The sequence below is a fragment of the Anopheles arabiensis genome, chromosome X (assembly GCF_016920715.1).
Source record: "Anopheles arabiensis isolate DONGOLA chromosome X, AaraD3, whole genome shotgun sequence".
In the NCBI taxonomy this organism is placed as follows: Eukaryota; Metazoa; Arthropoda; class Insecta; order Diptera; family Culicidae; genus Anopheles; species Anopheles arabiensis.
In genome coordinates, this window is record NC_053519.1 from 16,303,442 (window position 1) to 16,330,077 (window position 26,636).

General features: G+C 44.2%; 5 protein-coding genes across 8 annotated transcripts; 4 read left to right on the top strand and 1 right to left on the bottom strand.

Annotated features, from left to right (window-relative positions):
* Nucleotides 1-1,448: 1,448 nt before the first annotated feature.
* Nucleotides 1,449-9,711, top strand: LOC120906118. Its single transcript, XM_040317579.1, has 5 exons — nucleotides 1,449-2,266; nucleotides 2,331-2,575; nucleotides 2,663-3,124; nucleotides 7,764-7,986; nucleotides 8,111-9,711. The coding sequence occupies exons 1-5, from the start codon at nucleotides 2,111-2,113 to the stop codon at nucleotides 8,261-8,263; spliced, it is 1,239 nt and encodes a 412-aa protein (XP_040173513.1). The 5' UTR covers nucleotides 1,449-2,110; the 3' UTR covers nucleotides 8,264-9,711.
* A 4,720-nt stretch (nucleotides 9,712-14,431) lies between these two features.
* On the top strand, nucleotides 14,432-15,700 carry LOC120906124. Its single transcript, XM_040317586.1, has 2 exons — nucleotides 14,432-14,985; nucleotides 15,083-15,700. Exons 1-2 carry the CDS (start codon nucleotides 14,625-14,627, stop codon nucleotides 15,091-15,093), a joined length of 372 nt encoding a protein of 123 aa, XP_040173520.1. The 5' UTR covers nucleotides 14,432-14,624; the 3' UTR covers nucleotides 15,094-15,700.
* Nucleotides 15,701-16,322: 622 nt separating this feature from the next.
* Nucleotides 16,323-17,131, top strand: LOC120906576. Its single transcript, XM_040318345.1, has 2 exons — nucleotides 16,323-16,822; nucleotides 16,908-17,131. The coding sequence occupies exons 1-2, from the start codon at nucleotides 16,462-16,464 to the stop codon at nucleotides 16,919-16,921; spliced, it is 375 nt and encodes a 124-aa protein (XP_040174279.1). The 5' UTR covers nucleotides 16,323-16,461; the 3' UTR covers nucleotides 16,922-17,131.
* Nucleotides 17,132-17,137: 6 nt separating this feature from the next.
* LOC120906575 (probable nuclear transport factor 2) lies at nucleotides 17,138-19,737 on the bottom strand. Of its 3 annotated transcripts, XM_040318342.1 has the most exons (5): nucleotides 19,388-19,737; nucleotides 19,056-19,309; nucleotides 18,733-18,804; nucleotides 18,539-18,637; nucleotides 17,138-17,539 (listed from the first exon to the last, which is right to left on the bottom strand). In XM_040318342.1, the coding sequence occupies exons 2-5, from the start codon at nucleotides 19,161-19,163 to the stop codon at nucleotides 17,426-17,428; spliced, it is 393 nt and encodes a 130-aa protein (XP_040174276.1). In that variant the 5' UTR covers nucleotides 19,164-19,309; nucleotides 19,388-19,737; the 3' UTR covers nucleotides 17,138-17,425. The 3 variants fall into 3 exon arrangements, with proteins under 3 accessions (XP_040174276.1, XP_040174275.1, XP_040174278.1); XM_040318341.1 differs by having other exon boundaries at nucleotides 19,056-19,737; XM_040318344.1 differs by lacking the exon at nucleotides 19,388-19,737 and having other exon boundaries at nucleotides 18,733-18,903; nucleotides 19,056-19,171.
* A 5,109-nt stretch (nucleotides 19,738-24,846) lies between these two features.
* LOC120906688 lies at nucleotides 24,847-26,134 on the top strand. 2 transcript variants are annotated; one of them, XM_040318549.1, is made up of 3 exons: nucleotides 24,850-25,007; nucleotides 25,123-25,342; nucleotides 25,402-26,134. In XM_040318549.1, the coding sequence occupies exons 2-3, from the start codon at nucleotides 25,258-25,260 to the stop codon at nucleotides 25,746-25,748; spliced, it is 432 nt and encodes a 143-aa protein (XP_040174483.1). In that variant the 5' UTR covers nucleotides 24,850-25,007; nucleotides 25,123-25,257; the 3' UTR covers nucleotides 25,749-26,134. The 2 variants fall into 2 exon arrangements, with proteins under 2 accessions (XP_040174484.1, XP_040174483.1); XM_040318550.1 differs by having other exon boundaries at nucleotides 24,847-25,315.
* Nucleotides 26,135-26,636: the final 502 nt, after the last annotated feature.

Consider the following 26,636-nt stretch of genomic DNA (forward strand, 5'->3'; position numbering starts at 1 on the left):
AATGGTCGTTGGTGTTGATACCCACGTATCTGACCACACGACCATTCATATAGATTTTTGCACGGAAAGTTAGAAGGCTATATAGGTCATGATAAGATGAAACTTGTCGAAACATATTGCAAGAAAAGGATAGCAATAAAATAATCAGTTTTAATACGCCATCTATTGAGCAAACCAATGAAGCTGTGGAGCTTTCATTTTTTTTATGGATATTCAATTTTCCAGTCGTTTAAGCTTAATCTGTGGCGCTTGGGGACCCGAGCTGGAGTCGGGTGCGAACTAGTCAGAATCGATTCCGATCCGTGGGTGCAGCGGTTCAAAAAAACTAAGCTTAAACAACTGGAAAATCAAATATTCATAGAAGCCGTTGCATGAGTCGTTTGCCGTCTGCTAAACGAAGTCTTTTGATATTTTGTTTAGGTTGAGAGCTTGAGGGCGGTGGCAACGTTTTTTTGCAAGCGATTTTATCGAACGGTCTGTCAAATTTTTATATGGGATTTGACAGATAACGTCGGACGACGAAATCGGAGCCCGTTGTCTTTAGAGCCCGTTATCTAAAGTCTATTGAAAGCACGTTCAATAAAATCACATCCGATGAAGCACTGCAACGACCCTAAGCGGCTGCGCTGAGCCCCGAAAAGAGGAACTGAGCATCTCAATACAGTAGAACGTCGATTATCCGGGGACGGATTAACTGGCGGGCGGCTTAACCGTGCGCATAAATCTGACAGCTGATCATACGTACGGCGAAAGTTTGCAGCGATAGTCAATTGGGTAACCAGTTTCTTGTGCAGCTCGGTAGTGTCTAGGTGTATTTTCGAAATTCATTTTTGTTCATGAACAGTTGTTAAACCTACAGTCATTGATTAAAATAATATTCTACTAACGATTAATCGATTGATTCTAGGTGAATTAATAATAAAACTAGTGAATTTGATATGTTTTATATGCGTTTGACATTTCTTAGACCATAATCCGTGCAAATCGATTAACCGGCAACTGTCCGGTCCTGAGCTGCCCGGATAATCGACGCTCTACTGTACTTCGTTGACTTAGAATCCCTAATACAATTTTCAGATTGACACTTCAGAAAGGCCTATATTCGAATGATTAGGTTGCAGATTAGCAATGTCCCCCCCCTCCCCCTCATCCCCTCGCTCAACACTTCATTTTAAATGAGTATCTAATTTTACAACCAAAAACTACCGAAACAATCTGAACTTTCTACCGAAAACTACCGATAAAATGTTGGTGCTCCGACCGAAAACGAACTCCAAAATAATCTGGCCACTCTGTCCGCGTGAGGGAACACCGCGAACTGCTCGACAAATGGAGCGCGCTGTCAGTGCGCTGCTCGCAAATTCGAGCTCTTCTACCCATCTCGCTCACCCGCACGCTCGCTCGGTCCGTCTCGCTTCGGCGCGTTTGCTTGTACCGCGCTCCAGGACAATGGTACAGCAAGTTCCGAAAACGAGAACTGTCAATATACACACGGTGGGGGCTGCAGCGGAGGAAGCAAAAGAATAAGAAGAAGCAAAAGAAGGCAACGGAGGAGAACGATTCTGGCGAAATTTTCACGGCATAATTGTGTCCAGCGTGCTGGAGTTATTGTTGTCCCCGCCGCTACCATTTGGCCGCAGTTTTGCAGGGGGGGGGAACCTCCCAAACACGCGAAAAACCCCGTGAATCGACCCGTGTCCCGCAATTCGTGCGTGTGAATAATCTCTGCAATCACATCCATCCCCGTGTCCAAACAGCACCAAACAGCACCCAGAACGGGGTGACATCTTTACTTTTTTCGCGGTGGAAACAAAGCCCCAGCGAAGTCCGCGACCAACCAAACAAACCCGCTCAAACCGAAAATCTTCAATCAAACCTCTCAAAGTGTGCAATTTTTATCCCTCCGTGCTTGGTTGTTTTCTCCTGTGTGTTTGTGTGTGTGTGCAGTGTTATGAACGGTGGTGCGGCTGGCCCGGTGGTCCGCGTTGTAATGTAAGCTAGGAGGGCACAGTGTGTTGGCGTACCAGTGTCTACCAGAGGACTTTTGTTTGTCCGGGTTGCCCCGAGAAGGGCCCGAGAAGCGACCAGGAGAAGAGACAGCGCACGCAAAATGCACGACCGAAGGGCGGCCATGTGCTACGGGCTGGTGTACATACTCTGCACCCAGGTGCTGTCCACCAACTCACGCACCTCCACCCTGTGGAAGCTAAACACGGAGGAGGGCAAGATTGTTAGCGGGACCGGCGGTAGCAACTGCAAACTACAGGTATCCGTACTGCTTCTGCTGGGGCAGGGTGTTCGCGTGTCTAAGCTTCTCCTACTCTCCACAGAGTTCCGGTGCGGGCGAAAGCAAGATGACCGCAGCTGGCGAGAGCGGTTCCACCACCACCACCACCACCGGCAGCGGCAGCAGCAGCAACAACAACAATGTGGACGAATCCTTGGTGGACCCGTACCATCCGGAGGAGGACGAGGATTCGACGTTTCAAATCATCACCATCACCGCAGCCAACTATCGAGACAACACGTGGAGGCGGCACGCGCGCGGAAAATTGATTGTAAACCTCCCGAAAGCGTACGGTTTTCTTCCATCCACCGACGGCACGGCGGCCAGGTGTCCTCATTCGCTCTAATTTCTCTCCCTTACACACCTTCCACACAGGACGCCGGAAGGTGAGGGGGCGGCGGCAAACCACAAGGCAACTGCGACCCACCCGACCACCAGCCCGGAATCGGCGGACGTGCTGGACTGTGGCAAACCGGTCAACTTTACCTACTACGACGATCTGATCGGCGTGGCCCAGCGGTACAGCCATCCGGTCGTGCCCGAGCCGGAGGTCGCGTTCCTCTTTCTCAAGAAGAAGGGCCCGAAGTCGCTGAAAAACTTCGACATCGATGCGCTCGAGCGGCGGCTCCGCAAGGCAAAGACGGAGAAACCGCGGTCGGTGCAGCTGTACAACCAGATCGGCAACTTTTGGCGAATAAAGGGCGACGCCCGGCACTCGATCGAGTGCTTTCGCAGCGCGCTCGCGATGGCACCGACCAACGCGGAGGTGCTGCTCAACCTGGCCCGGGTGCTGTTCAACCTGCAGTACCTGGACGATGCGATACATCTCACCAGACGGTAAGTTCATGTGGGTGGGTGGGTGTGCTTTATGATGAGCGTTGGGATCTTTTTTCGCGGCGCTGAATGTATTTTGCTAGCAATTCGCGTTCCAAAAAAAAATCCCCCGAAACGGACACAGGGACGTGCTTGAGCTCAGGTCGTCTAAATGCGTCTTGATAGTAGCTATCGATCGTTCAAAACTAATAACGGAAATACAGTGAAATGGTCTCTCTAAGAAATTCAAGAACCGGGACAAAAATAACTTTTTGTTGTGGTTGTACATGAATAGTCTTAGACCAGCGATGTCAAACTCATTGGATGAATTGGATGAAACTGAAAATAGTAGCACGGGCCGCAACCTAGCTTTTAAATTATATTACTAGTGAAGGCCCGGTAAAATCTACCGGGTAATTCACCAACATTCGACTTGTTTTCAAACGCTACCCGTACGGTGGCAGTAACCATAACTTGAACACCTATTTTTTCTTATGGATACCATACCACAAATGTATTTACTTTGTGGTTTCCTTCGACAGATCGCACTGCTATATCGATGAGGTTACTTTTGGGTTATTTTTTCCATGTATTCCGTGAAAAATGAAGTTATTGTACTGCTTTATTTTTTGATACATTGTTCGCGATATGCTTAAGAATGCGCAGTACCATAGCATGACAAAAATGAGAAGTTTGCTTCAAGAAAAAATATGTTTTCCAAAATTGATCAAAATCACTGTGCAAAAATAAAGTGCCCACTTTATTCATTCTACAGAAAATATTTTTCTAAACAAATATAACATCAAACATATAGTTTATATGCGTTCCTCTCGCATTCTTTACATGTTCGAGGATCTTTGATTTTATTTTTTTATTTTTTATTTGCACATATTTGGCATTTGTTCTTCTTAGGAGTATTTCAGAGCTTTAACATATTTTGTTATTCCTAATCACGTCATTCTCACCACATTTGCATCAAAATTTGCACACGAAATCTCGATAGGATTAAAGTTAAGACTAAGTGGGAGCCATTAAAGAAGTTTCATTCGATTTGATTGAAAAAAAAAATTATAAAATTCTTCGTGTATAACTTGAGTCGTCTTCCTTTTGTAACATAAATTTATTTACTAACTCCGTATTTTTCACAGAAAACAGATAAATTCACACAGGATACTTATATAGGTATAAGTTTTCATTATGCCGTCGATTCATAACATGCTCCCCACTCCTCGGATAGAAAACCCCTCCCTGGTCATCACATTGTACCCTTCATACACATAGGTTTGTTGGATCGCGTCTAGTTATTTTTGAACATCAGTTCTCATTTGGACTCATCTGTCCAAATACCAGTTTTTCAACAATCTAACGATATATCTGAATGTTCTTGATCATATTGAAGCCAATTGGCTTTGTTAGATTGCTGTAGCTCGAGCGAGGAAGTTGAAGGACGCCACATCTAACAGTAGTAACAGGGCAGTAAATTACGAAAATTGCAATGTGATAGCTAGGGGGTGTTTATCTTTAGAAGTAGCGTAAAAACTGGTGCGAATCGAAAGTACAACTATGGCTGATACCTTTTTTAACATTCTTCATCAATACTTTGGGATATTTCTTTTAAAAAAATGGGGTTTGAAAACTAAAAACATGTTCCTACAGGCTAGCATCTCAACACACACAATCAATACAAAAAACATTTCTCTACTAGTATCGTATGAAACACCTTGCATGTCCTCCATGAAGTCTAAATCTTGGTTCCATCGAGAATTTGAGGCAGATTCTATGTGCGAAGCTGGATAAAACTGGTGTCACAAACAAATAAATTTAAATTTAAAGCTCTTGATAACGCTTGAGAAGAACCAGATGCAAAAACTAGATGCAGAACTAGATAAACCTTTAAAAATTAGAAGAAAAAAATACGCCAAAGATCCTCGAACATGTAAAGAATGCAAGAAGAACGCATATAAATTACAAGTTTGGTGTTATATTTGTTCAGAAAAATATTTTCTGTAGAATGCATAAAGTGGGCACTTTATTTTTGCACAGTGATTTTGATCAGTTTTGGAAAACATATTTTTTCTTGAAGCAAACTTCTCATTTTTGTCATGCTATGGTACTGCGCATTCTTAAGCATATCACGAACAATGTTTCAAAAAATAAAGCAGTACAATAACTTCATTTTTCACGGAATACATGAAAAAAATGTAAAATTGTAAGTAGTGGCCACTTTATATTGCCGGCCACTGTACATCTCCGCCGTCCTGGGTACAGCATCCCATTTTACAGGATATTCCGTACCACACTTATCTCCCGATGACGGTGTAGTACTCGAGGTGCTTATGCTCCAAGGTATGCGTATGATTGGCTTTGTGGATATTTTAATCGATTGGAGTATCAACAATTTCACAATTAAGCTAAAGGTATCTTGCATAGACTTCAAACTTTTTAAATATTATCTGGAAAATCTTAATCAGTTGGGTAATTTGCATCTTTAATTATAAAAAAAATCGTTATATCCAGTACCATGTCATTTCTAATCGGTTTGTACAAACAAAAAATCGAAGCAACCATTGCCCTCATCACCAGCGGGCGTGCAATGGTGCATGGAGCAATTACTCTCACCACACTCTCGCTGAACGTTTATTCTCACGTCATTGTGACGATTTTCGCAGTTCCTTTCATTTAATTTATGGATAACAGGTACGTTGCAACAGTAAAAACATTAATGCAAATTTTATTTTATTCCATCTAAGAAATGCATTTCTAAATGATATTTTTAGGAGATAATCTTCTTTTGGTTATAGACCTCTGGTTATATTTGGTTGGTTTATTCATGGCAGAATATTAAATGTTATGTTTGATATTGATGTAATGAAAATTAACAATATTTTCCAGCTAGCATTGATTGTGAACAGCATTTACGTACGTTAGAAACACCCTTACTGCCAAACTGCATAGAAATCCCCTTTTTATTATGGCATCTAAAATCAGAGCTTTAAGCTCACCTGCAGTCTGCAGTCCATTTGCCTGCCTTGTAGGTGCTGCCTCATGGAAAGGTTTAAATCGTGTTTCGCAATGATTCCCGTTTTGTTAATTTTTCCAAATCTTTTCTTACAGGAATTCGCTTATTTGATCACCGTAGGGTATTCTGATTAATTGCTTAAAATTAAAAGAAAATGCAATGGTCCAAAACCGCACATAGCATGTGTCGGTTAAGGGGATTATAATGAGATCATACTTCAGGCGCCCAGGGTTGAATGAAATGTACTGCAGAAGCGGAAATTGCAAAGAAAAAGGTTAACAGTTGGAATATTTTTATGGTAATGACGTTGCCAACATACATTAATTTAGAAGTCTGATAGGGAAATCCAATTATAGTACCAGAATATGCCTCAGTCAATGAACTATCCAGTCCAGCTGTTTTCCTATTTGTTTTGCTTTTTTCATTGGCGGGTCCTGCGTGGTACCATCGTCAACTCGGACGACTTAACAACATGTTCTTTGTGGGTTCACTTCGCTCGTAGATTCTTTAGCAATGCTTGGACATAATCTCGAAAATATTATATTATATTAATATTAATAAAAAGCAAATTATATTAATAAAAAGCATGCCACCTAAACAGCGTTCAACTATTGAGAATTCAGACTGTAATTTGTATCGTTCTTCTCCTAACCTTTCCAAAAACTAAAAACTAAGCCCGCATTGCGATTTTGCATAACCGAAACGGTTGCCATTGCGGTGAACCCATGACGGGGGCATGTTGTTAAGTCGTACGAGTTGACGAATTAGAGATCAGTACCGTCAGCACAGCTTCAAACTCCGGACAGTCATGATATTTTAAATTAATTTCTTCATATTTTACCCACGGCCATGTCGATTTTAAATGTTTTAGGTGATTAGCATGACCTACTAGAGTCAATTAAAAATGTGTCCGTGCCATTAGTAGGCCCCGATGTCACGGTAAATACATATTTTCTACCGGTCAGTTCGCAGCCAAATCGCGTACGCAGGTTAGACAATATTCGCTTTGGGGAGAGACATTCAAATTTTGAAAGGACTAAATATGTATGGTATATGACGGGGCTGACGCAATGTTCAGTCTAATGAAACAATTAACCTTGAAGAGACTACATCTTGGAGAGATTTCACTGTATTTCAAAAAGCTCCTTCAAATTGGAAGATAAATTCCGACTAACACGTTCAGGTTTCATTCTAATCCTCAGTTGCCTTTTTGGTCTTTGGTCACTCTTTTGGTCTGGATATTTATTTTCTAAATATGTCTAGTAAAAAAAAGCTTTCTCTCTGTCTTCATCTGTCCTCTCTTATTAACCGCATCAGTTTCATAAGCTTAATAACATTAATAACGCGAGAGAGTTACGCCTTACAGAGTGAACAAGCCTTTAACACACCATCAACCAATACACATGTTCGCAACATCGATAGCGAAACATTGACTTAACATCTTAAAAATGCCCTATCCAAACCCTCCCCTAAAACTCCCTATGTGGCTATGTCCAATGCGCACATGTGGCATGGCAAAATTTCTCCTGCGTCACAAAGTAACAAACAAACAACCAAAAAAACAAAAAATCCTTACCATGTCTGTTTTTTTCATTCCCATTCCCTCCTGCGTGTGCGTGTGCTTTTTGGTGGACCGTGGGCCAGCTCGCTGGAGGTGCAGCCGAGGGATCGCAGCGCCTGGCGGCAGTACTTTACGCTCGGCGAAATTTTCAAAGCGTACGGCCACTTCCAGGAGTCGGTGAACCATCTGCGCCAGGCGCTGGAACTCTACCCGCAGTACGAACCGATCAAGAAGGCGATCGCCGACGTGGAGAACATTTCCGCCTCCTCGCTACACATCTTTACCGTCATCATCATCATTTTCCTGGTTTGTGTGTTTGCCCTTTATTTTGTTTTTGGTGTTTATGGGGGAGCGGGTAATTTGCTGCACAATCTTTCTTGAAACTAATATAACACTTTATCTCTTTCTCTCTCTGTGTGTGCTGTTTTAGGTGATGTGCGTGCTGTATGTGATCCTTTCGTCGAACGAAAGCAGCCAGAACAACCATGAGCTGGAGCAGAAGGCGGCCCGCCACTTTAACCGTGCGATGGCGATGCGCTCGCTAAAGGGCTTCACCCAGCGTTCGTTTAAAAATAGAAAGTAAACCTCCCCCTGCTCGAGACGCAAGATCCTAGCACCACCTTCCCGCGGTAACGGAAGGGTTGGTTATTCCGCGCGAAGTAACGCGGGGCAGCAGACGATGATAGGTCGCTAGCAAATGCGAGAAACTAGATGGAGAAAGCTAATCTCTCTGTAGCGCGATGAGTCGCACAGATCTATATACATGTATATGTAGGGGTTTGTGAGTGTGTGTTTGTGTGCGGGTTTGAGGGTGTGTTTGCGGGTGCGTAGATCGCGCTTGGTGGAAATGCGGAAAGTCTTGCGGCTAGGATGTTGCGCATCAAAAACAGTGGTGGCGTGTGCTGCAGCAGGATGGTAGGAGATTTATAGTTTGTAAGCAAAAATTGAGATTCGTGAAAATCTTCCAATATGCCACACCGAATACGCCCGCTCACACACACAATCGCACACACACAGACACACGTCCACACACTAAACCGCGTGCAAAGTGGAGGACAGGAAAAGGGCAGGCAAACAGTTTTTGACCGCGAGAGAAGGAGCAATTCCAATTGGAATCCAAACTTCGTATTGAGATCATATAGTAATCGTGCGCGAAGGCAGCAGGAAAAGAAAGCATAGCAAAGAACAAACAAAAACACACACACACACACACACACACACACTCACACAGAAATTGCTAATCTAATTACTATTACACTAACTATTGCAACACCTACTATTGTAAAACGGCTGGTGAGGTGAGGCTGCGGCTGAGATAGGCGCAATAGGCGCCCCCAGAATAGAGTTGGTTGGTGTCTGTGTGTGTATGTGTGTGTTACACAATCGCCGCCCAGTATCCATCCCATCTTAATAATCCCCGCTCGCCCTCCCCCCCCCCCCCCAAAAAAAAGGAGAGTGGCCTGTGTGCCGTTTTGGAAAGGAATGCGTGCGCGCTCGTTCGTAGGATCGTTCGAATTAAGAAGCTTCACTTCTGCGTTGCGGGTAGAGTTTGTGTTGAGATTAGTGCATGTGATCGTCATTATTTTTCGGATTAATTTTTTTTATCCTATTATTTGACGTAAACGCAAGCGTTAACGTTTCTGCTAGCGGACAGACTACACTGCCCTCCAATATCGTTCACACACACACACACACACACACTCTCACACAGACACACAACACACCAAGCCCCCCGGATTCGGTATTAAGCATTAACCGTTACACTTCGCCAGTACAAGTACAACCGAGCAGGAGAGATTCGCCGAAGAAGAAAAAGAGAATGAAATTCCGTACTTTTTTTTTTTTAAAGAAAAAACAATCCAAAATAATTATGTGTTTTTGTTGCGTTTATTATTTTCATTATTTGTTTGTGTTAAAGAAAAGCTTTCGGAGCGTAGGAAGTGGGGCGGCAAGGAATCGGTTGATGGAATGAGGATGCGTAGTGAGGAATTCCTTTTTTCTTTTCCGTTGAAGAATAGAATTGTGATACAACTTGCGTTTTTTTATTATTTACGAATGCATTTATCGTGCTAGGAAGCTCCACCATTATTTAAACGTGGCTCAAACGTGGCTTTTAGCGATAAGGTGCGCATTAGCGGGGTAAGGATGCGCTGATGATAGTAGTTCGCTCTGCTTACCGACATTCGTTTTGTTTTCGGTTGCATTGAGTTGGAGGGAATGCCACCGCTAGTGCTTTCCGTGTGCGTGTTCACCTGTCACGTTCGTTCCCGCCACTGGACGCCCATCAGCTATCAGGTTGCAACTGCAAATGCCACGAAAACATATAAAGCACAACATAATCTGTACTTAGGCCAGGCTGGAAATGGGAAATGCTTCTCTCAGCTCTGTGTGCGCGTGTGTGTGTGTGTGTGTGTGTGTGTGGGTGTGTGTGTGGGTGTGTGTGTGTGTGTGTGTGTGTGTGTGTGTGTGTGTGTGTGTGTGTGTGTGTGTGTGTGTGTGTGTGTGTGTGTGTGTGTGTGTGTGTGTGTGTGTGTGTGTGTGTGTGTGTGTGTGTGTGTGTGTGTGTGTGTGTGTGTGTGTGTGTGTGTGTGTGTGTGTGTGTGTGTGTGTGCGCGTGTTGGTTGTGTGTCCGATTAACGGGCAACGCAGATATGGTTGTTCTCAATGTTCTCGTCACTCTGTCGTGGAAATGATGGTTTTATTTTTCTTTTTTTGCTTCCGATTTTGCGATAAGATATCCTACACAGACGGCACACGTTCAACCCGCACCGACCCCATACAGAGTCCCCATTAGAAAAGGGAAATCGGCGAGGAAAAGAAAAGGGTTGATCTTCAGGCGGGGCATTATTCTCCGATTTTCGTTCAGCCCAATTACTACAGCCACAGCAAACATTGGAATAGTTTAGTGTTAAATATATACTATCAACAAGCAGCAGCATCTGCGGACTATTAAAAAAAACCCCGAACGGCTCTTCTGATCGTAGCTGTGTTTTGTTTTGATTTTTTTTTTCTTGGATCCGAACATTTGTGAACACATTGTGAAGCATTTATCGACTTTAACCCTATTAAAATGAGGTACTCGTGACGACCCCTAACGGGACCTAGCACCAAAACCAAACACTTTAACCCTATTAAAATGAGGTACTCGTGACGACCCCTAAAGGGACCTAGCACCAAAACCAAACCAACAATGATTCAAGAAATGCACATGACCTAATGCCGACCGGCTGGACCTGATACTGAGCCTATATCGGTCCAGGAACCGATACTTAACCCTTGCCGGACCTAGAACCGATTACGAACTCATACCGGTCCTGAAATAGCTCCAGACTTTATTCCGATCCTGGAACTATACCTGGAGCTGTTCAGGATTTGTAACGAAACATGAATCTAGCCCGGGCCTGAAACCGCTACAATTCCAGTTCCAGTCGACAATCCGGTTTTCTGGTTCGAGAATTGCTCATGACCTAATGCAATGCCCTCAGGACCGGCACTGAACCTATGCAGGTCCAGGAACCGATACTGACCCCAAAACGATCCACGAACCAATACTGATCATGTACCCATACCTACCCTATAATCTATCATGAACCCATAACGGTAGTGGAAGTGATGCTGAACTGGATCCTATCATGAACTCATGCTGGTTTTGGAACCTATCATGAACCCATACAGGCCCTGGAACCAATCATGAACCCATACCGGTCCTCGAAGCTATCATGAACCCATGTTGGTCCTGGAACGTATGATGAAGCCATACCGCTCCAGGAACCTATCATGAGCCCATACTGGCCTTGGGACCTATCATTAACTCATCATTAACCTCTACCGCTCCTAGAGCCTTTCAAGAACCCATACTTGCTCTGGAACCTATCATGAACCCATACAGGTCCCGGAACCTATCATGAACCCATACTAGTCCTGGAACCTATGCTGAAGCCATACCGCTCCAGGAACCTATCATGAGCCCATACTGGTCTTGCAACCTATAATGAACCCATACAGGCCCTGGAACCAATCATTAACTCATACCGCTTCTAGAGCCTTTCACGAACCCATACTTGTTCTGGAACCTATCATGAACCCATACAGGTCCCGGAACCTATCATGAACCCATACTGGTCCTGGAACCTATCATGAACCCATACCGGTCCTCGAACCTATCATGAACCCATATTGGTCCTGGAACCTATGATGAAGCCATACCGCTCCTGGAACCTATCATGAGCCCATACTGGTCTTCGAACCTATCATAAACCCATACAGGCCCTGGAACCAATCATTAACTCATACCGGTCCTTCGAGCCATCACAAATGATCACTAAAAGGCTGGTTGTGATATACGCCCAACGGTCAAAAGCCGAAGATTTTATATTGAACTTTCACTTTTTCTATCTGTCTCTTGCTCTAATTTGAGCGATTTTCCCCTGATCAGTGTCCCCGAGCCTCCTCGTGTGGTTGTTGTTGTTGGAAGTTGAAACCGAACCCCCTCGTGCGGTGCCAAAATCAGCGAAGAACGAAATCGAGTGGCTCAAGCGAAAAAACGAAAAAAATGATGAACACTCGAGTGTGCTGTGACAATAACACACACGCACGCACAAGGCGACACCCGAAATCTGGTGCGATACCGGCTTTCAGTGGAGCAAGTACACACATGCACACATTTGGCCACACCAGCGCTTTGTTCTAGTGCAGGTAGTTTTCTGCAGTCCACGGTGATACTACACACAGCCACGCACTTGGCGATACACGCTGTGTGGTGCACGTTCAGAATTCAGTGGTGCAAATACACACATGCATACACTTGGCGACACACGCTCTGCTGTACGGTGAGATTTGTGTTCTGTGTCCAGTGGTGCAAATATACACACACACGCACTTGGCTACACACGCAGTAAGGCGCGGTTGGCTTGGCAGAAGCGCATACACACATTCACGCAGTAGGCTTTACTTTCAGTCCAGTGAGGTTGGTGCTTTTGTAGTGTTTCAGCGCTTGGTAGTCAGAGGATAAACCCCGTAAAAAATGGAATTTTGTTTAATTTGAGGTAAGTAAAAGTGATTAAAATTATTTAAAAAAACATCCTCTCTTCTAATTAATATCATTTTTCTTCCATTTCATGTGTGTTTCACGGCGAACGAAGACAACAAAACCTGTGGCTGTGTCGTAGTGTTGGCGTATTTGGCCCGTACAGTGTAGCAAAAGGAACTAGGCGCAACAGCGAGGAAGAGCAGAAAGTGTTGTGACGATTTTGTGATTTTATTCACTGTGTGAGTGTGGAAAGTTTGTTTTAAAATAACGTACGTTAATGTGAAATTCAGTTCAATGTTCGTAGTGCATGTGTTTTTGATTTTTGTGAAACATGTTAGATTAATGTTATTAATTTCAATAAATAGAATTGTTGTGATATAATTCTGTGCACTGTTTCATTTTGAAAAGAAATCCTGGCAAAAAAGGGGAAGGGGCTAATTAAACGAAGGTTCGTGCCGAACTCCGTTTGGGTTCGCTTCGGCTTCGGGACCCGACGGATCACTTGAATAATTTCGCCAATTAAAGTTCTTATTCAAGCGCGTATTCAAAGGATCTCTGAGTGCTGGTGACCGGTGGGCGGTGGGCGGATTACCGAAAACCGAAGAGAATGGATAAGCCGTTGTGTCCTTTGCGCCAATCAATTTGCTACTGTTTATTCACTTGTCATTTTTATTTACATAGTTCATTTGCTAGTTCATTTCATCCTAATCCGTAACTGATCTAATTCAATTGAAACATTTTACCATTTGACACAATTCATGAAAACTTGCAAGTTCAATTATTCCAATTTTCTAAACTAACTACAATTCAATTTAATTCAATTTCCAACACCGCTCCTAGAGCCTTTCACGAACCCATACTTGTTCTGGAACCTATCATGAACCCAAACTGGTCTTGGAACCTATCATGAACCCATACAGGCCCTGGAACCAATCATGAATCCATACCGGTCCTCGAACCTATCATGAACCCATATTGATTCTGGAACCTATGATGAAGCCATACCGCTCCTGGAACCTATCATGAACCCATACAGGCCCCGGAACCAATCATTAACTCATACCGCTCCTAGAGCCTTTCATGAACCCTTATTATTAACTTATTATGAACCCATATACTATTAACTTATTATGAACCCATACCGGTCCTCGAACCTATCATGAACCCATACTGGTCCTGGAACCTATGATGAAGCCATACCGCTCCTGGAACCTATCATTAGCCCATGATGGTCTTCGAACCTATCATGAATCTATACAGGCTCGGGAACCTATCATGAACCCATACCGGTCCTCGAACCTATCATGAACCCATACCGTTCCTGGAACCTATGATGAAGCCATTCCGGTCATGGGACCTATCATGAACTTATACCGGACCTGAAACTGATACTAAATCCATACCGGTCCTGCTACTACTCATGAATCCATATCCGTCCTGGAATTGAAAATAAACCCATAAAGGACTTGCAACTAATACTGAATCCATACCGGACCTGAAATCGATCATGAACCCATTCTGATCCAGAAATAGCCCCCGGATTCATTTATTTTCAAGAACTGTACCTGGAGCAAAAAAAAACAATTGATGAAAATAACAAAATGTTAACATCCAAAAGTGCAAAACAAAAGCGGGTAGACAAATTGGTACATCACTGGCAACGCGTCTCGCAAAATCACACACACCCGCAGCATCCATAGCACCGGCCAGATTCGCGACCACGTTGTAATGGTAACGGAGAGCGAGATAGCCGCCGCAGGTAAAAGATCAAACTCAGTCGGCGGCGCGTGCGTTTCAGTCAGTTTGCAGCGTTCGCCGTGCACAGATCAAAAACCATATCAGTGTAACTTCAGACGCACCATTCCGGTCGGTTCTAGCAGTCAGGAGCAAAGGGAATAAAGCAGACGAGCAAGCGATGCCGGAAGTAGATCTGAATATAGGGAAGCTCCACCTTGTGCTGGAGATGTACAAAATGGCCAGCAATCCCGAGAACGACGGTTTGCAGTGGAGTGCGGACGGCAGTCTGCTAATCGTGAACCTGCCGGCACTGGCCCTCCATTTGATACCGATCGTCGACGAGGTGAATCCGCTCATCTGGTTCCTGGAGCTGATGTGCGGGGCCGGCTTCGTGCAGTGCCCGCTGGAGACGGTCGACGAGGCGGAGTACAACACGCCGCCGGAAACGACGCTCATCTTCTGGCATCCTCAGTTCCACCGCCATAATCCCTGGTTTAACTACACCTGGATCGGCCAGCACGATGCGAACCCGCAGCATGGTGAGTGGGTTGGGAGTGGGCGCAGTGTGTGAGTGTGTAGAACTGATGTGGGTGTGTGTGTTTTCTTTTCAATCATTTTCCTCACCAATGATACCAGAGGAGGAGTAGCCTCACCAAGGATGCCGGACAATGTGGAGTAGCCGGGCCGCCGATCCTGCAAGACGTAAGAGCAATCGAACGGTCCGATTCGAACGAACAACAGAGAGATGGAGACCGATGACGAAAGGATTTAGTGACCGGCGCAGATGTTAAGAAATTCGGCACTCGAGACACTCCAGCAACAGTTACACCGGCTTTGCGATGGGCGTACTGTAGTTTGGTCTAGACTTAGTTATTAGAGCATAGTTTATTGATTGAAAAACCCATGTTTTAAGACGACAGAAAAACACAACGAGAGAGAGAGAGAGAGAGAGAGAGAGAGAGAGAGAGAGAGAGAGAGAGGGCCAGAAAAGAAGTAGACATAGTTTAGGCGAGAGCAAACCCTATCGGAAGCAGACACATTTTGCTGTGATGGGACGGATGAAAGGATTCACGTTTCGCTAGCGATCACATGGGGGATGCGCCAGGCCGGATATGAAGGGCGCGCGAATAGCGAAAAAAAAGGGGAGAACACCATCAACTTATCTGTAAGCTCTTTCAGCAACTCTACTATCAATAAAACGGCTGCCGGCTGAAGAATAGCGCGCGATGTATGTATTCTACCAGCTACATCATTGTCCACTTGCTCACGAAAGAAATCGACTCTCTTTCACGCTCACGTTTAGATTGGAACCCTTTGCGCGTCGAGGGAATTTATCAACAACATCGATGAGCCTGCATCTTTCCTTTCTCCATCTTTTCTGCTTAAAATGCTTCGAGTGATATCGGTCATATATCTAGCTCCCTAGAAGGAGACGCGCATTGCAGCGAAATCTAAGAATCGTTTTATTTTTTTTTTTTCAACGAACGAGACGTGTGCCCATGACGAATGATTTAAAGTAATTTTCGGCAACAAGCAGTTGCTTGTTTGTAAATAAGTTTTTTTTTTTAATAGAATATAAGGAAATGTCTCTATTCCAAGAAGCCGTTTCCATTTTGTTATCATTTGCCTCGCTTGCAACAACGCTCTCGCGAGATCGACCATTCCAAACATTTTTGGAGCATAGGCTGAGGAACAATGTTACTATAGAATTTGCAAAACAAGCAGCAGCGGGTAGAAAATTTGCCTGAACGTCACTAGTGTCGCGTTTCGCAACATCCCATCGCAGCACCCATTGTACGGGCGCGATTCCGCGACCACGTTGCCTTAGTAACCGGGAGCGAGACAGCCGCCGCAGGTAAAAAAAGCAAACTCAGTCGGCGGCGCGTGCGTTCCAGTCAGTTTGCAGATGTTGGCGTGGTCAGATCAAAACACCATATCACACCGAGTCAGACGCACCATTCCGCTTATGGTTCTAGCATTCCGGAAATAAAGCAGACGCTAGAAAGCTGAAAGCGATGGCTGCCTGTGCATTAAACGTCGCAAGGCTCCACTTTTTGTTGGAAGTGTTCGAAATAGCCAACAATCCCGAGAACGATGGTTTGAAGTGGAGTGTGGACGGAAGATGGCTAATCGTGAACCTGCCGGCACTGGCCCTGTATTTGCAATCGGTCATCCAAAACCCCGATCCACTCGACTGGTTTGTGCATCATCTGTCCGGGGCCGGCTTCGTGCAGTGCCCGCTGCAGTTGGTCGACGAGGCGGAGTACAACGCACCGGCGGACCATACGGTCATCTTCTGGCATCCGCGCTTCCACCGCAATCATGCCTGGTTCAACTACCAATGGAGCAGCGAGCCCACCCCGTACCCGCGGCAAGGTGAGTTGGTGATGAACGATTGTGAATGATAGAGAAAAACTGTACTGATGTTCTTTTAAATTGTTTTCTTCGCCAATAATACCAGGCAACGAGGAGTAGCCTAACCAATGAAACTGGACAACGTGGAGTAGCCGGTACAGCAGGGCGCCGATCCTGCAAGACGTAAGACCAATCGAACGAAGAACAGAAAGACGCAGGATGAAGACGAAAGGATTCGTGACCGGCAGACCGTGCGCGCCGCCGTTAAGAACTTCTGCGCGTGCAAACTCAACGCAAATTCCAGTTTTGTGACAGCAATAGCATATGATTCGTGTGTAGGCTGTTAATAAAGCATAGTTTATTGATTCCAAAAAACCAACCTTTTAAGACGGCAGGAAACACAGTGTGAGAGAGTCAGAGCGATAAAACGGTTCCCCATCGTCACGTTCACGATCAACCGGCACAACGATGTACTATAGCGTGAACAAAATTCTCCTTTTCCTGGCGGCTTGATTTTTTTGTTGTTGTGCCTGTTGTTGCTGTCTCGGCGTTTACAGGCAATAGAAGCGGCTATTTGTCCCCCGTAGTGTATTTTGTGTTCGTCCTGACGCGTGCCGACAATACTTAGGCGGTGTTGTGGATATTAAGGCGGAAGATGTCATGCGCACAGAAGAACGACGCACCGATCGGTTTCAGCACGAACGTCTGGGAGTAGGCGTGCGGTGGATCATCGTCACACTGCGGATGCGGAAGCAGACAGAAAAGGGATGGATTAGCCGAGAGAAAATGGGATTCTGGACGGAAGGGTTCACGATTCGATCATTGAGGGCGCGCGTTTCGTCGTGTGTGTGTGTCATCGGTTGCACCATAAGCTTACAGTGTTTTTCAGTGGTTCCCATTAGTGACAGGAATAATGAAGTTTTTGTCGGAATCGATTCAGGCTAGCTCCAAAGTTTTTTTTAGTCGATTCCGGATAGTAGGACCGGAATCACTTTCCGGAATAGGAATCGGCTCCGAAATCAGAATCGGATTCGAAATTGGAGTAATTTTCGGCATCTCCATAAGAATAGGCGTTTGGGTCCAATAATGCTACGTATTGATAACCGCAAAGAATCCAAATTTACTTGTAAACGATCCATTCTCATTGAGATTCCCGGTCCAATTTAAATTCATGAACTGATTCTCACATTCCGGAGCTACTTCCAATTCTGGTGTAAATTCTGATTTCGTTACCGATCCGATTCTGATCGCGGAATCGATTTCGGATTCCGAATCGGAATCGGCTCCAGAATTGATTCCCAACACGGAATCGGGATCGGGTAGGTCCTATTCCGAGCTCCCATCATTATTTCCCATAGTTGTGGGACACCTTCTTGACTCTTTCTGAAGACAAATGAACATTATGTGATGCGAATTGGACTCTATAGCACATGTTTTAAACAAATCGAGTAGGATTTTCCAATGAGTCCAATTGCCAACATATAAAGTACACTTCCCAATTGGAAAGAGCTAAGGAAGTGTCCCACAACTATTAGAACCCGGAAACTCCGGAAAAGGCTATATCAAATAAGCTATTTGGAGCACATCCCTTTCCGAATGATTTAATGGAAAGTCCTCAGGGCAAGGCCAATTCACCATAGACACACACACACACACGCCACACACCTTCCACAAGCCCGATCGATCGACCATTCCGCGGGGGATCGGTCCAACCGGCGGCCCCGCACCGCCACTTACTTGCAATCTGCCGAGAACGTTTATCAGCACGCCGCCGTCGAACATTGGCTGGGAGTCGACCGCCGTCAGCACACGGGTAATGTTTTGAAACGTGAGACTCTAAAAATGGAAACGCAAACGCCATCAGTGTGCGTGCGCGAAAGAAAGCGCTGTGTGGGGCTGATAGGGGGAAGGGGTGGGTTGCGATCACTAACCTGCAGCTTTTCGAGAATCTTTGCCGCACCCTGGATCTGTTGCCCTTCAAACGTCATGAAGGATAGTTCCGCCTGTTGGATGGGAGGACGAGATTTGATAGGAGAGAAGAGGGTCAGCTAAGGTCGTACTAGAACAGCCCCCCCATCCCGGATGTTCCCCACCCGTCCTTCCTTTTTCGGGGTTTGATGTCACGATGAGGGGGTGAGAGCGAGAGAGAGAAAAGGAAGGATAGACAGGTTGGGAGCGAGGATGTGACCGATGAGGTTAGGTGTGCTCAGCTGTAGGACATCCGGGTGGGCGTGCAGGCGAGCGAAACACTCACATTGTACAGGTTGACCAGGGTTGGCCGTTGCGTTGAGTCATCGAACAGCGCGTAGTACTGGGTGACGAATCCTTTGCCGATCTCCTCGTACTGCGGGTTCAGTGCCATGGCTTAGTAGTGGTTGCGGGTGCTCCGTGCCGGATGCCTGCCAAATCCTAGTGTACGCGTTCGGCCGTCGGCCAGCCTCCAACCATCCAAATATACTTCCGTGCGCGCCCCACGCCCCGAGACTGGCTGAAGCTCACGCGTGTGCCCTTTGGTGCACGGAGAGCAGAACAACAACAAATAGCAAAAATATAGCAAAAAGCACACCCACGCACACGGGCACTCACAATGAGGGGGGAGTTGACGGGCAAGTGCCAGGGAAATCCCTCCGGTAGGGGCGGGGGCCACAGGCCAGGGAACAGAACAGACGGACACCGCGAGCGAACCGTGCGAAAGAATGCCGAAATCGGGCAAACGTCAAAACCACCCGTTAACGGGTTTTTGACAGCGGACCGCTGAAACGGGGTAATGGTTTATTTTTAGGAGCGATGACCAACACGGCAGTGCGCCCGGGAGATGTGTGTAAGGGACCGGACAGGCCAGGCACGGCTGCGGCACGGCTATTCGCAGCTGGAGTACAAGGCGAACTTGGGTGCGTACGTTCTGGAAGATTGTCGTTGTTTTTCTTTTTGGGCTCGCTGCCGTTTTCGATCATCGAGCTGTCATTCGGTGCGGAACGGTTTTGTTTTGACACGGGCCGAATGACCAGGGTGGCCAGGTTATTTTGGCAATTTTCGGTAGGAGTACCAAAATTGTATCGGTAGTTTTCAGTAGTTTCAGTTTGAGATGTTTTCGGTAGGGTTTGAAACTCAGTTAAAATTATTGTTGAGCTAGGAAGGGGGAGGGCTGCTAATATGCAAAACAAATGTTCCACATCACGAACAAATACATCCTTTACAGTAGAACGTCTGTTATCCGGGAGCGGATTAACCGGCGGGCGGCTTAACCGTGCGCATAAATGTGACAGCTGTTCAAACGTACAGCGAACATTTGCGGCGATAGTCAAGTGAACAACCAGTTTTTTTTGCAGCTCTGTAGTGTGTAGTGGTATTTTCGAAATTCAATTTTTGGTCATGAAATGTTGTTAAACTTATAGTTATTGATTAATATAATACAGTAGAACGTCGATTATCCGGGCTCGGGACCGAACGGTTGCCGGTTAATCGATTTTCACGGATAATGGTCCAAGAAATGTCATTTTCATACAAATATTATTTTATTACTAGTTTTTTTTTATTTTTATGATTAATCCAACTTGAATAAATCGATTAATCGTTAGTAAAATATTATTTTAATCAATAACTATAGGTTTAACAACTGTTCATGACCAAAAATTGAATTTCGAAAATATCACTAGACACTTTAGAGCTGCACAAAAATCTGGTTGCCCACTTGACTATCGCTGCAAATGTTCGCTGTACGTTTGAACAGCTGTCACATTTATGCGCACGGTTAAGCCGCCCGCCGGTTAATCCGCCCCCGGATAATCGACGTTCTACTGTATTCTACTAATGATTTATCAATTGATTCAAGGTGAATTAATCAAAAAATTAGTGGATTTCATAATTTTTATATGAATTTAACATTTCTTGGACCATTATCCGTGCAAATCGATTAACCGGAAACCGTCCGGTCCCGAGCTGCCCAGATAATCGACGTTCTACTGTATTTATTTCAAGGAGACGCCCAAATAGCCAAATTTGCTTATGCAGCCAATTTTGGCAAGCTAAAGATCGCTGCTTGAATTCGCCTTTTGCAGTAGATAAACAGCTTCAAAGTTCCAAGTGGGTCTTTCAAATAGCGCTTAAGCAGCTTCCTTATGCCACGATGCCAGGGATTATTTTTCTTTGTGTTTTATTTTCAAGCATTGAGGAAAAAAACAACAGGATTTGTTTTGTTTATGTAGATGTTTATTTTTAAATCCTTAATATTCATTAATTACACAAAATGCCACACAATTTACTATTTACAATCACTTCACTCAATATTTCTTCTTTAGTTAACTAATCTAACTTTTGTATCATCTACGGGATTATTGATGCCGTCAGTCTTTGACACTTTAACAAGTTCCACCTCGTACCGATGTGATGCATTAAAACGCTATGATGTTCCACCAAGGTCGGAGCACCTTCTTAATAAGCCTTTAATCCAAGCGCCATTGATTAAGCATAAACGACTGGAATCTCTTCTAACTTTCCGAGCAAGAATCTATATGAATGGTCGTATGGTCAGTTAAATGGGTATCAACACGATCGACCATTACTCCCCAAGTGCCACAAATCAACTAAACAACCACTAAACGGCTTCTAAACGACTCAAGCACTCTACCTAAACGGAATATAGAAAGACTTCGTTTAGCAGACGGCAAACGACTCATGCATTCTAAAAATAGCGAAAAAGCTGGTGGCGCTCTCTGTCGGTGGGATACCCCAACCAGTTGAGCTTCATCGCTTGGAGGAGACCTTTCTCATTTCCTCTGTACTGTTGTATGGTTTCGCATTGAAGTTATGTATCGCTAGAACTAGAACGGCGATACAAGTGTTTAAATACTAAACTTCTAGCAATATTAAAAATTGAAAAATCCTTTTAAAATTGATCAGAACACTACAATGCGTCCCAAATAGCCAGCTCGTACTTTATAGCTGATTTGGGGCTGTTTAACGAAAAATCGTTCCGATGTCGTACTTTGTGGCTGATTAAGAGATAGACGGTACTTTGCGGAACTATGGAGCTTTTTAACAGGCACATGGTACTCTTTGGTACTTTGCGGCTGATTAGCACTATGTGTAGGGTTCATGATGGAACTTTAAGGCTTATTAAGAACGTGTACCGAACTTGATGGAACTGCATAGCTTTTTAATGCATGACATCGGTACAAGGTGGGTCTTGTCAAAGTGTCAAAGACAGACGCCGCAAATCATCTCATTGCTGTTGTACAAGTTAGATTAGTTGTTTGAAGTAGGGTTTTTGAAGGAAGTGATTGTAATTGTACAGTAAATTGTGATACGTTTCGTGTAATTTATGAATATTAAGGATTTAAAAATATACACATGTACACAAACAAATCAAATCCTGTTGTTTATTTCATCGATGACGCTTGCTTGAAAATAAAACACAAAGAAAAATAATCCCCGGCACCGGAGCTTAAGGAAGCTGCTTAGGCGCTATTTAGAAGGACCACCTGGAACTTTGATGCAGTTTATCTACTGCAAAAGGCGAATTAGAGCAGCGATCTTTAGCGTGCCAAAATGAGCTGCTTAAGCAATTCTGGCTATTTGGGGTATGTCGACACATAAGGCTGGAAATAGACGAACCGAGATCGTCGCGGTACCGCGAAATTCGCGCATTGTTTATAACAGTAGTATAACAGTAGAGCTGTCAAATCTTCCGCGCCACCAATCACGCCTGCTGTTTCGCAGAGATACCCAACTTCGGTATTGCTGAGATTTTCGCGGTAGCGCGAACCGATTATTTTTACTTTTTCTGGCGGATTTGTGTGAAAACTCGTGTCGAGAAATGAGTTTTGTATTTTATTTTGCATACACTATGCGAAATAAATAATTTGATTCGCAAGTTGATGGAAAAATATTTCTTCTTGGCACATTCAATCGTCACCAGACCTCGGATGGTTCCATACACGAACCGCGATTATCTCGGCTATCTGTCAGATTTTATAACATAATTGACAGCTCAAGTCATACGCGATTTTCGCGGTACCGCGATGATCTCAGTTCGTCTATTTCCAGCCTAATATGACCTTTCTTGTACCAAATATCACCAATTTTACGACAAAAAATGCACTAACTTAAGAGAAAAATAAATATTTGTAAGCCAGTTCACACCGTACGCTATAACCATCAAACTGTCAATGTCTGCTCTGTTTAAACGTCGCATCAAAATGGCTGTCAAAACGGGCCGAAATAAGCTACATAAAAATAATAATTAAAGTGCTTTTGAACACCAATCTTAGGAAAGTAAGAGTGTTAAATTGCTTTAAACATTTTTTGTACATATTCACATTGATACAAACATTTTCTGACCCGTATTCGCGCTGCCGAAAATAGGAACACAGCCTGCCGAAAATAGGAACAAACTGCCGAAAATAGGAGCAAAATCAATGTTTGCATTTTCACGAATATTTGTGAAAAAGGGCTTTAAACCGGCAAATAAAAAATATTGTAACATACTATGATAGTTTATCAACCAGAATAACAACACTTTAAAGAAAAATAATGAAAAATATTGATGTGTGAGCAATTTTTGTGAAACTGCTGCACTAGCCTGCCGAAAACTGGTACAGTTACCCTAGTTATAGCGCTTTTGGCGATCCCACCCTGGGCTCCGATTTTGACAGATGGTTTTCGCTTGTATATGTATTGATGGATTGTTTACGTTTTGCATGGTCAATATTTGGTGGAGATCAATTTGGGTGAATATTTTAGTTTATTAGAACACAGTCCGTGATTTAAAATGGAAATTTTTCTTCGAGAACTTGAAGCGTTCGCCAAAAGCGGAAAACTAACTGTCAGTTTTCTACGTCGATTCTCCTTCCACCTAGCTGTCAAAACGGGCTTATAACTTGACCTGATATCTTTACGGTCCTTGCTCGCAATCGTTTTTTTTTTGCTTTCTGCTTCCTGCCAAATGCCTCGCTATAGCCCTAACCTCACCACAAATGCACACAAAACAATCGAGCTGTCAAACGCTTGGGAATCCCAAGCGGAAATTTTCGGACGATAACTCATACACTCTCATAATTTGACAAGCAATATATGATTGTATGTGTGGTTCTTCCATTCGTAACATTTCGCTCTCCAAGCCAAGCGTTGAAGCAGGTTATGTGTATTTCTTTTTGACTACAGGCGGTCCCCGAGATACACGGGGTCCTCTTATACGCGGATTCGGAGATACGCGGTTTTCTAAATTTGACAGTTCTTTGAGCAAATTGTACTGATTTGACACATCAATTGTAAATTACCAAATAATTTCGGTTTCGATGGAATGTTAAAAACTATTTCAAAAGGTTTTAAACTGTTATATTCAGTCAGAATCATATCAAATAATTCATAAAGTGACTAAAATCGCCCCCTACTTGCAAAATTATACGAAAATTAGTGATATTTTAGCTGGAAATCACGAGATTCGACTTACGCGGAAATTCGAGATACGCGGTATTTTGCGGCCGTTTTCGGTCCCCATTAACCGTGTATCTCGGGGACCGCCTGTACTATGTTTAGTTTGCATTTAAATCAGTTGTGTTCTTTCGTATCGTATCATTCATATAAATACCAACAATTTAAAAACTATTTAACCTCAAAATGTCTAACGCTAGACGTGAAATGAAGATAGCAAATATGCCATTGCACGCTGTTGTGGTTAAGTGCCGAAAAAAGTCTGAATCTCGTACACTGTTTCGTTTGTCAAATCGTGCACGAAATATCAATCGAAAACTCAGCCGAAAAGTGACTTTTTCACGCGCTTGGGATAGAGCAACACCAAGGTGGAATATAGAGGAGGTGTCTTTTTAGCGTTTGGCATGTTGCCATTTTGAGATTCAGTTTGACAACAGCCGTCGATATTTGTTTACAGGCAGCAGCTGCATTATAACGTGTAAAATGCCGATTTATGGAGTGTGGATGCAAAATACAAATTTTTAATGCTAAACAAATGTTTATTAAACGAAAACAATTCATTTATCATATCCAAATACCAGCAACATTCGTCGCATTTGACAACTGCCGTCGATCCTGGTTTTGTGTTTTTTTCTAAAGCCTCGATGCCCAATTGTTCTGTATGACGACACCTCCTTTCTACCCACTTTGATGACGACACCTCCTTTGTACCCACTTTGAGCAACACCCAAGCAACACGGTGGGAAGGGGAAACAATTCGCGGCCCTTCATAACGGTAGATTGTTTTCATCCCGTTGCTCCAATTCAAACAACACCTTTCCCAAGCAGGCTGTGTGTGCTTCTCCATTCCGTCTCACTGATTTTTGTTTTCGCACTTGCCTTGGTTGTAGCCTCACACCTCATCCTAGGGGGACTTCGTAGGGCGGTTCGGGAGCGATGGTTAATAGAAACATAAAAGAAGAATCAACAATAAAATTCCAGCAGCTATCATACGAGAATGAAGGCAACAACAGTGCGCCAGAAGCATGAACCAACGCCACTCAGCTGAAGCATCCTGCCCGAAAGCAAAGCGCAATGGAAAAGGTGACCCCTGGCTGTGTGGGCGAAACGGTGCGGCGAATCAATCGGACTTTGAACCTGTCGCTTCATTTATTCTTTTGTTTTTCCAGACCGGCAGACGGAAAGCATCCCCAGTAAAACCATGAGCAACGAGCCAGGCACCGGCCGGGGGACTATCCCCAACAAACCGTCGGACACTTCCGAGCACGACGCCGTCAACGTCCGGTTCGTCGAACGGCGGGAGCCGGAGCGAGCGTTCTGTCTTTCCTGTCGGTCCGAGTTTACCTTCTCGCTGCTGAACGACATCATCCAGCACTATCTGGACCGGCGGCACGAACCGTGCTGCCGCTGCCTGTACTGCGACGGGCCGATGTACCGGTACCGGGACGGGAAGGGACAGCTACAGTACTATCACGACTGCCAACGGTGGAGACGCCACCTGGACCGTGCGCCCTGAGGCGTGGAAGGATAAATTCGGTCGAATGCCGCTGTGGAAGTTTGACACAATTTATACCGTTTACATCACTCAAATGTTTCCGGGTTGCCGTCTGTGTCGTGCAAGCATTCCAAAATAGGCTTCGGAGAAAACTATTCCCTCAGTTTTAAAATCGATCCTATGACTACTGCGATGACGAGTGTGGTTGGCAGAGCCGGCGTAGGGAAATAATGTAATCAGTTGCTTTAAATTATTTTTCTATGTTTTGTACAGGTTGAACCTTAAGCTTTCTCAGCTAGTTCTGCAGTTGCGTGAGAGTTAAGCGTAATTGTAAAGGATTCAATTCCACATATCAATCGATCTCTATGAGAAGTGTAAAATAATAAATCGAACATGGACGAATATCAGTTTTACATCCAAACACTAGCATAAATATTACAAAATAAGAAATGCGAAATAAAATGGTTGGGTAAGAAATCACTATACAAATTCTACTTAATTTACTACGCTACGGACCGGTTCGTGTGTCGTTCCGAATCCAAACCCGGAACAGTTTCAAGTACTTTTCTCAAAAAAATGATAAAAATCTGGAGCTATTTCTGGATCTGTATGGGTTCATGATAGGTTCCGGTATAGGTTCCTGTTCCGGTTCAGAACCTTCCTTCGCTCATGTGCAGTTCTTGAGCCAGTTAGGGTTATGTATTGGTGGCAGGAACAGTATGGGTTTAGTTTCGGTTGGAGGTCTCGTAAAGGGTCGTCATAAATACTTTATTTTATTGGGTGTCGAGATAATGAATTTTGTCCTTCTCGTTGGAGTAGAGGAGATTTTTGATGTTTATTTGAATGCCCTGTAGTCTGGCTACATAAACTAATCATTAAACTACATCGAACCATGTTGATGTCGATTTG

What these genes read in the sequence shown, in the direction of transcription:
- LOC120906124 (XM_040317586.1), top strand. Translation starts at nt 14,625, where the DNA reads ATGCCGGAAGTAGATCTGAATATAGGGAAGCTCCACCTTGTGCTGGAG.
- LOC120906118 (XM_040317579.1), top strand. Translation starts at nt 2,111, where the DNA reads ATGCACGACCGAAGGGCGGCCATGTGCTACGGGCTGGTGTACATACTC. An exon ending in ATTGTAAACCTCCCGAAAGC is followed by an intron (nt 2,576 to 2,662) that starts GTACGGTTTTCT and finishes CCTTCCACACAG; the next exon opens with GACGCCGGAAGGTGAGGGGG. An exon ending in TCATCATCATCATTTTCCTG is followed by an intron (nt 7,987 to 8,110) that starts GTTTGTGTGTTT and finishes GTGCTGTTTTAG; the next exon opens with GTGATGTGCGTGCTGTATGT.
- LOC120906688 (XM_040318549.1), top strand. Translation starts at nt 25,258, where the DNA reads ATGAACCAACGCCACTCAGCTGAAGCATCCTGCCCGAAAGCAAAGCGC. An exon ending in CTGGCTGTGTGGGCGAAACG is followed by an intron (nt 25,343 to 25,401) that starts GTGCGGCGAATC and finishes TTGTTTTTCCAG; the next exon opens with ACCGGCAGACGGAAAGCATC.
- LOC120906576 (XM_040318345.1), top strand. Translation starts at nt 16,462, where the DNA reads ATGGCTGCCTGTGCATTAAACGTCGCAAGGCTCCACTTTTTGTTGGAA.
- LOC120906575 (XM_040318342.1), bottom strand. Translation starts at nt 19,163, where the DNA reads ATGGCACTGAACCCGCAGTACGAGGAGATCGGCAAAGGATTCGTCACC. An exon ending in AGATTCTCGAAAAGCTGCAG is followed by an intron (nt 18,638 to 18,732) that starts GTTAGTGATCGC and finishes TTCCATTTTTAG; the next exon opens with AGTCTCACGTTTCAAAACAT. An exon ending in ACGTTCTCGGCAGATTGCAA is followed by an intron (nt 17,540 to 18,538) that starts GTAAGTGGCGGT and finishes CCGCATCCGCAG; the next exon opens with TGTGACGATGATCCACCGCA.